The sequence below is a fragment of the Vidua chalybeata genome, chromosome 32, assembly GCF_026979565.1.
Source record: "Vidua chalybeata isolate OUT-0048 chromosome 32, bVidCha1 merged haplotype, whole genome shotgun sequence".
In the NCBI taxonomy this organism is placed as follows: domain Eukaryota; kingdom Metazoa; phylum Chordata; class Aves; order Passeriformes; family Viduidae; genus Vidua; species Vidua chalybeata.
In genome coordinates this window covers 44,292-52,601 of record NC_071561.1, presented here as the reverse complement: position 1 = coordinate 52,601, position 8,310 = coordinate 44,292, and the positions used below count along the sequence as shown (strand labels likewise).

Genomic DNA, 8,310 nt, shown 5'->3' with positions numbered 1-8,310 from the left:
GGGACGGGGGGGGGGGGGGGCTGTGTCACGTGACCCGGTGATGCTCTCGGGCCGCTATAAAGAGCCGGCACCGGATCGGTACCGAACCGGACCGGACCGGACCGGGTCGGGACCGGACATCGGCACAACCCGAACTGGATCGGGAGCAGGAGCGGGATCGGAACCGGATCAAGACCCGGAGGTGGATTAGACCCGAACCGGATCGGATCCGGATCCAGACTGGAACTGGATCGGACCCGGAGCGGATCGGACCGGGACTGCAGCAAAGACTGGGACTGGATCACGGACCGGATCCGGGTTAGGGACCAGAACCGGACCAAGACCCGGGGGTGGATTTGACCAGGACCGGAGCAGGAACCGGAACCGGATCCAGCCCGAACCGGACCGGACCGGAGCCGGACCAAAGCCTGGAACTGGATCAGTGACCGGATCCGGAGCAGGAACCAGAACCGGGCCGGGCGGGCTTGGCTCAAACCCCGGCGCTGGATTAGAGCCGAACCGGAGCCGGGACAGGGACGGGCGTAAGACCCGGAGCCGGATCGGGGCGGGGGCGGTCCCGGGGGGGTCCCGGGGGTCCGGGATGAGCGGGAGGGCCCCGCGGGGGTCCCCGCTGCGGCCCCGCCCCCCCCGGCGGGGCCCGCGGGCCGGGGGCGGCGCGGGGGGGGCGCGGGGGGCGCCGGTGCCCCCGGGGAAGCTGCAGCTCCTCGAGCGCTTCTTCACCCCCCCGGGACCCCCCCCGGGCACCCCCCCGTCCTCCCCCTCCGCCTCCCCCGCCTCCTGCTCCTCCTCCTCCTCCTCCTCCTCCTCCTCCGGGGGGGGCGAGGGGCGCTGCGGGGCCCCCCCCCGCCCCGCCGACCCCCGCGGGGACCCCCCGGGCCCCGGGGACCCCCCCGCGGGGCGGGGGTCGCGGCTGCGGGGGCTGAGCCGGAGCCACGAGGGGCTGTGCCCCGGGGACCCCCCCGCGGGGACCCCCGGGGACCCCCGCGACCCCCTCGGGGACGTCCCGGGCCCCCCCCGGGCCGCCCCCGGGACCCCCGGGCCCCGGCGGAGGCGGGGGCGGCGCGGGGACCCCCCCGGCCCGCTCGGGGGGTCGCGGCTGCGGGGGCGGGGGCTGAGCCGGAGCCACGAGGGGCTGAGCCCGCGGGACCCCCCCCCGGCGCCCCCCGCCCGCCGCGCCCCGCTCGGCGGCGCCGCGGGGACCCCCGAGGAGGCGCGGGGCGGGCGGGGGGCGCGGGGGGGCTCCCCCCGGCGCTGGCGCTCGCTGGAGGCGCTGGGGGGGCCGCGGGGGGGGCCCCGCTTCTCGCGGTTCCTGGACGAGCTGACCCGCAGCGTGCTGAGCCCCGCGCAGCTGCGGGCGCTGGGCTGGCACCGGGACCCCCCCCGCGACCCCCGGGGCCGGCCGAGCTCGGGGGGCCCCCCCGGGATGGAGGAGGAGGAGGAGGAGGAGGAGGAGGAGGAGGAGTTGGAAGAGGACGGGGCACAGGTAGGGGCACACCTGGGGGCTGGTTTTGGGGGGGGGCACAGCTGTGTCCCCTGGGGGTGACAGCGCTGTCCCCGCAGGAGCCGGGAGCGGCCGCCGGAGCGAGGGGGTGAGTTCGGCTCCGGGGCGGATTTGGGGGTTTCGGGTCAGTTTTGGGGGTTTTGGGCTCAGTTTTGGGGTTTTGGGTACAATTTTGGGGTCCCAAAGCCTCTTCCCCCCCAGATCCCCCCCGTCGCGGGCAGAGCTGGACGCGCTGCGGGAGCGGATGGACAGGTGAGGGAGGGACAGGTGAGGGATGGACAGGTGAGGGAGGGACAGGTGAGGGATGGACAGGTGAGGGATGGACAGGTGAGGGATGGACAGGTGAGAGAGGGACAGGTGAGGGGGGGACAGGTGAGGGATGGACAGGTGAGAGAGGGACAGGTGAGGGATGGACAAGTGAGGGGGGGACAGGTGAGGGAGGGATGGGGCATCATGGGGGGATGGGTGTTCCCAACTGGGGCCATCCCAGTGCTCCCAGCCCCCCCAGTTTGGCTCCCAGCCCCCCCAGTTTGGCTCCCAGTGCTCCCAGTTTGGCTCCCAGTCCCCCAGTTTGGCTCCCAGTGCTCCCAGTTTGGCTCCCAGTCCCCCAGTGTGGCTCCCAGTGCTCCCAGTTTGGCTCCCAGTCCCCCAGTTTGGCTCCCAGTGCTCCCAGTTTGGCTCCCAGCCCCCCCAGTTTGGCTCCCAGCCCCCCAGTTTGGCTCCCAGTGCTCCCAGTTTGGCTCCCAGCCCCCCCAGTGTGGCTCCCAGTGCTCCCAGTGTGGCTCCCAGTGCTCCCAGTTTGGCTCCCAGTGCTCCCAGTTTGGCTCCCAGCCCCCCAGTTTGGCTCCCAGTGCTCCCAGTTTGGCTCCCAGTGCTCCCAGCGTGGCTCCCAGTGCTCCCAGTTTGGCTCCCAGTGCTCCCAGCGTGGCTCCCAGTGCTCCCAGTGTGGCTCCCAGCCCCCCCAGTTTGGCTCCCAGTGCTCCCAGCGTGGCTCCCAGTGCTCCCAGTTTGGCTCCCAGTGCTCCCAGCGCGGCTCCCAGTGCTCCCAGTTTGGCTCCCAGCCCCCCAGTTTGGCTCCCAGTGCTCCCAGTTTGCTCCGCAGGCTCCAGGAGGATTTCTCGCGCTCCCAGCGCCTCTCGCTGCTGCTGGAGGAGCGGCTGCGGGGGCTGGTGAGGCCCGGGGGTCATTTGGGGGGATCTGGGGGGGATTTGGGGTCCCGGGCGGATTCTGGGCTGCACTTCGGCCCTTTTGGGGGTCCCCGGCTGGTTCTGGGGCCACGGGCTGATTTTGGGGCAGTTTTTGGGGTGAATTTTGCCGGTTTTGGGGTCCCGGGCTGATTTCGGGGTGAATTCTCTCGGTTTTGGGGTCCTGGGCTGATTTTCGGGTGAATTCTCTCAGTTTTGGGGTCCCGGGCTGATTTTGGGTCCGTTTTTGGGTTCCCGTGCTGGTTTTGGGGTGATTTCTCTCCGTTCCGAGTTCCTGTGCTGGTTTTGGGGTGAATTCTCTCCGTTTTGGGTCCCGTGCTGGTTTTGGGGTGAATTCTCTCCGTTTTGGGTTCCCGTGCTGGTTTTGGGGTGCTTTCTCTCCGTTCCGGGTTCCCGTGCTGGTTTTGGGGTGATTTCTCTCCGTTCCGGGTTCCTGTGCTGGTTTTGGGGTGAATTCTCTCCGTTCCGGGTTCCCGTGCTGGTTTTGGGGTGAATTCTCTCCGTTCCGGGTTCCCGTGCTGGTTTTGGGGTGATTTCTCTCCGTTTTGGGTTCCCGTGCTGGTTTTGGGGTGATTTCTCTCCGTTCCGGGTTCCCATGCTGATTTTGGGGTGATTTCTCTCCTCTCCGGGTTCCCATGCTGATTTTGGGGTGCTTTCTCTCCGCTCCGGGTTCCCGTGCTGATTTTGGGGTGATTTCTCTCCGCTCCGGGTTCCCGTGCTGATTTTGGGGTGATTTCTCTCCGTTTTGGGTTCCTGTGCTGGTTTTGGGGTGAATTCTCTCCGTTTTGGGTTCCTGTGCTGATTTTGGGGTGATTTCTCTCCGTTCCGGGTTCCCGTGCTGATTTTGGGGTGAATTCTCTCCGTTCCGGGTTCCTGTGCTGATTTTGGGGTGATTTCTCTCCGTTCCGGGTTCCCGTGCTGGTTTTGGGGTGCTTTCTCTCCGTTTTGGGTTCCTGTGCTGATTTTGGGGTGATTTCTCTCCGTTTTGGGTTCCTGTGCTGATTTTGGGGTGATTTCTCTCCTCTCCGGGTTCCCATGCTGATTTTGGGGTGACTTCTCTCCATTCCGGGTTCCCATGCTGATTTTGGGGTGATTTCTCTCCTCTCCGGGTTCCCATGCTGGTTTTGGGGTGAATTCTCTCCGTTCCGGGTTCCCGTGCTGGTTTTGGGGTGCTTTCTCTCCGCTGGGCCGCAGGCGCAGGCCGTGGCGCTGGAAAGGGCCGCCCGGAGCCGCCGCGTGGCCGAGGCGCTGCAGAGGGTCCTGGGGACCCCCCCGGGGCCGGGGACCCCCCCGAGGGACACGGTGAGGGGGGAGGGGACATTGTGGGGGTGCCGTGGGGGGGCAGGGGGGGTTCGGGGGGCGGGTGACACCCCCGGGTGACCCCCCCGCTGTCCCCTCCCCTCCCCCCCCAGGTGGCCGCGTGGGGCGGGGCCGAGGAAGAGGATGAGGAGGGGGGGGAGGGGCCGCTGCTGCCCCCCCCCGCCTTCAGGGACCCCCCGGGGGGGGCGGGGCCCTGAGCGCCCCCAAAGCCCCCCCGCCCATCCCCCACCCCTCAATAAAGGATTGAGACCCCCTCTCCCACGCCCTGCACGGCTGAGTCGTTCCGAGCGCCCCAAAAGTGCCCAAAAGTGCCCAAAAGTGCCCCAAAACTGCCCCAAAACCGACCTAAATTGCCCAAAACTGCCCCAGGAACCCCAAATTCCCCCAAACCTCCCCAAACCCGCTCCCCCCTCTCCCCCAGCCCCATTTGGGGGTCTCCCCCCACACGAGGCACCCCCACATTTCCAGCGGCTTTATTGGCACCGGCGGGGCCGGGACCCCCCGGGACCCCCCCAGACCCCCCAGGTCCGCTCTGGTCAGGACCCCCTCCCCCATCCCAGGGGGCTCTGGGGGGGGTCTCGGATTTTGGGGCTGCCTCGGTTCGGGGGTTCCCGGGCTGGGGTCAGACCGGGGGGCACAGGGGTCGCTCTGGCCAGTGCAGGGGTCACTCGGGGTCACTCGGGTCACTCTGGTCAGTGCAGGGGTCCCTCGGGGTCACTCAGGGCCACTCTGGGTCACTCAGGGTCACTTGGGTCGCTCTGGCCAGTGCAGGCGTCCCTCGGGGTCACTCAGGGTCACTCAGGGTCCCTCGGGTCGCTCTGGCCAGTGCAGGGGTCACTCAGGGTCACTCAGGGTCCCTCGGGTCGCTCTGGCCAGTGCAGGGGTCACTCTGGGTCACTCAGGGTCACTCGGGGTCCCTCGGGGTCACTCAGGGTCCCCCAGGTCGCTCTGGCCAGTGCAGGGGTCACTCAGGGTCACTCAGGTCGCTCTGGCCAGTGCAGGGGTCACTCAGGGTCACTCAGGGTCACTCAGGGTCACTCAGGGTCCCCCGGGGTCACTCAGGGTCACTCAGGTCGCTCTGGCCAGTGCAGGGGTCACTCTGGGTCACTCTGGGTCACTCTGGGTCACTCAGGTCGCTCTGGCCAGTGCAGGGGTCACTCTGGGTCACTCAGGGTCACTCTGGGTCACTCAGGTCGCTCTGGCCAGTGCAGGGGTCACTCTGGGTCACTCAGGGTCACTCAGGTCGCTCTGGCCAGTGCAGGGGTCACTCAGGGTCCCTCGGGGTCACTCAGGGTCACTCAGGGTCACTCAGGGTCCCCCAGGTCGCTCTGGCCAGTGCAGGGGTCACTCAGGGTCACTCAGGGTCACTCAGGTCGCTCTGGCCAGTGCAGGGGTCACTCAGGGTCCCTCGGGGTCACTCAGGGTCACTCAGGGTCACTCAGGTCGCTCTGGCCAGTGCAGGGGTCACTCAGGGTCCCTCGGGGTCACTCAGGGTCACTCGGGTCGCTCTGGCCAGTGCAGGGTCCCCCCGGCTGCCCCGGCTCAGTCGGGCGGGCAGAGCCGCGCCCCGAGCTCGTCCAGCAGCCAGTCCAGGCCGGGCAGGAGGTCGCGGCCGGTGAAGGCCGAGCAGCCCTGGATGCGCCAGCGGTGGCTGCGGATGGAGTCCAGCTCCAGGGCCTGGGGCAGCGGGGTCAGGGGTCAGGGGGGGTCAGGGGGGGCCGGGGGGGGTCAGCAGCACCCCCCGCTGTCCCGGAGCTCTGGGGCGCTCCTGGAGTTTGGGGGGGTCCCAGGATTGGGGCTCCCCGGACTGGGGGGGCGTTCCCCACTGGGGACCCCTGAACTGGGGAGGGTCCCAGGGTTTGGGGGGGTCCCTGGTGCTGGGGTCCCTCCCGGGGGGTTTTGGGGTCCCTCCCGGGGGATTTTTGGGGTACCTCCCGGGGGGTTTTGGGGTCCCTCCCGGGGGGTTTTGGGATTTTTGGGGTCCCTCCCGGGGGGTTTTGGGGTCCCTCCCGGGGGGTTTTGGGATTTTTGGGGGTACCTCCCGGGGGGTTTTTGGGGTCCCTCCCAGGGGGGTTTTGGGGTCCCTCCCGGGGGGTTTTTGGGGTCCCTCTCGGGGGTTTTGGGGTCCCTCCCGGGGGGTTTTTGGGGATTTTTGGGGGTACCTCCCGGATGTCGGCGGCCGGCAGCGCCCCCGGCAGGTCCTGCTTGTTGGCGAACACGAGCAGGGTGGCCCCGGCCAGGCGCTGGGGGGACAGCGAGGGGTCACCCCCTGCCCCCCCGGGCCCGGGAGCGTGTCCCTGTGCCCCCCATGCCCCCCATGCCCCCCGTGTCCGTGTCCCTGTCCCTCTGTGTCCCTTTGCCCCGTGTCCCTGTCCCCTCGTGTCCCCACGTCCCTGTGTCTCCATCGTGTCCCCAGTGTCCCCCCACGTCCCCAGCACGCCCCCCGTGTCCCCCAGCCCTGTCTCCTCACTGGCCCCGTTGCTGTACCCGCTGTCCCTGTCCCTGCTGTCCCCGTTGCTGTCCCCCCATCCACCTGCTGTCCCCTGTCCCTGCGGTGTCCCCCCGCTGTCCCCCCGGTCCCCCCGCTGTCCCCGGTGTCCCCGCTGTCCCCTCGCTGTCCCTGTCCCCCCGTCGCCCTGCTGTCCCCCCGCTGTCCCCCCGCTGTCCCCCCTGTCCCCGTTGCTGTCCCCGCTGTCCCCGTTGCTGTCCCCGTTGCTGTCCCCGTTGCTGTCCCCGCTGTCCCCGTTGCTGTCCCCGGTGTCCCCGTTGCTGTCCCCCCGCTGTCCCCGTTGCTGTCCCCGTTGCTGTCCCCGTTGCTGTCCCCCCGCTGTCCCCGCTGTCCCCCCGCTGTCCCCGGTGTCCCCGGTGTCCCCGCGTCACCTCCTCGCGCAGCAGGCCGCGCAGCTCGCGGGCGCAGAGCCGCAGCCGCTGCCGGTCGCTGCTGTCCACCACCCAGAGCAGCGCGTCCGTGCTCTCAAAGTAATTGCGCCAGTAGGAGCGGAGCGAGCGCTGCCCGCCCACGTCCCACACGTGCAGCTGGAACCTGGGGTCACACGGGGTCACGGGGTCACGGGGGTCACGCGGGGGTCAGTGAGGGGTCACAGGGGTCAGTGAGGGGTCACGGGGTCACGCGGGGGTCAGTGAGGGGTCACAGGGGTCAGTGAGGGGTCACGGGGGTCACACAGGGGTCACGGGGTCACGCGGGGGTCAGTGAGGGGTCACAGGGTCACACAGGGGTCAGTGTGGGATCACAGGGGTCAGTGTGGGGTCATGGGGGTCACAGGGGTCACACAGGGGTCAGTCTGGGGTCACACAGGGGTCAGTGGGGGGTCACGGGGGTCATGGGGGTGGTCACAGGGGTCACGGGGGGTCACACAGGGGTCACAGGGCCATCAGGGTGAGCAGCACGGCCCCACCCCCGTGACCCCTCCCCCCGTGACCCCTCCCCCTGGCCCCTCCCCCCGTGGCCCCTCCCCCCGGCCCCGCCCCCGGCCCCGCCCCTCACCCGCGGTGCTCCAGGGTTTTGATGTTGAAGCCCAGGGTGGGGGAGGTGCCCCCCACGTCCTCCCCGTTCAGCCGCTTCAGCAGCGTCGTCTTCCCGGCGTTGTCCAATCCCCTGCCAGGGGCGGGGCCTTAGGACACGCCCAGGGGCGTGCACGCACGTGGACACGCCTCCTTCAGGGCCCTGCCCTGCCCGTGACCCCTCCTCTTTTAGCCAGGCCACGCCCTCCCGGCCAGGCCCCGCCTTCATGAGGCCCCAAAACCCCACCCCCAGGCCTGACCACGCCCCTTTCACAGGCCCCACCCCGAATAACCACACCCATTGGCCACACCCTCACTGGCCCCACCCCCACACGCCCCACCCTCACTGACTCCACCCCCTCGGGCCACACCCCGACCACACCCCTCAGCGACTCCTCCCCCACGATGCCACACCCTCACAGGCCCCGCCCCTCACCGGCCCCCGCCCTCCGAAGCTCCGCCCCTCGTGCCCCACCCCCGGAAACCACGCAAGCCCCGCCCCCACCGCGTGCTCCTCCCATCCCCAGCCCCCCCGCGCCCCCCCCGCACAGGCCCCGCCCCCGGCCCGCCCCCGGCCCCGCCCCCCGAGCCCCGCCCACAGCACGAGCAGCCGCAGTTCTCGCTCCTTCTCGCGGAGCTTCTTCAGGATCGTCAGCAGCCCCATGGCGGCCGCGCGCCGGCCCCGCCCCTCCGGCCCCGCCCCGCGCGCCCATTGGCCCGCGCGCCGCCGCTGCCGCCGCCACTTCCGGTCAGCGGCGCCCC

The 8,310-nt window shown here is 70.1% G+C and overlaps 2 protein-coding genes across 2 annotated transcripts; one reads left to right on the top strand and one right to left on the bottom strand.

Moving 5' to 3' along the window:
• Positions 1 to 580: 580 nt before the first annotated feature.
• Positions 581 to 4,276, top strand: LOC128801841 (collagen alpha-1(I) chain-like). The gene is made up of 6 exons (XM_053967968.1): positions 581 to 1,483; positions 1,561 to 1,589; positions 1,703 to 1,753; positions 2,604 to 2,670; positions 3,901 to 4,008; positions 4,119 to 4,276. Exons 1-6 carry the CDS (start codon positions 581 to 583, stop codon positions 4,221 to 4,223), a joined length of 1,263 nt encoding a protein of 420 aa, XP_053823943.1. The 3' UTR covers positions 4,224 to 4,276.
• Positions 4,277 to 4,483: 207 nt separating this feature from the next.
• ARL2 (ADP ribosylation factor like GTPase 2) lies at positions 4,484 to 8,248 on the bottom strand. Its single transcript, XM_053968191.1, has 5 exons — positions 8,148 to 8,248; positions 7,532 to 7,642; positions 6,907 to 7,069; positions 6,189 to 6,269; positions 4,484 to 5,703 (listed from the first exon to the last, which is right to left on the bottom strand). The coding sequence occupies exons 1-5, from the start codon at positions 8,210 to 8,212 to the stop codon at positions 5,569 to 5,571; spliced, it is 555 nt and encodes a 184-aa protein (XP_053824166.1). The 5' UTR covers positions 8,213 to 8,248; the 3' UTR covers positions 4,484 to 5,568.
• Between the last annotated feature and the right edge of the window lie 62 nt (positions 8,249 to 8,310).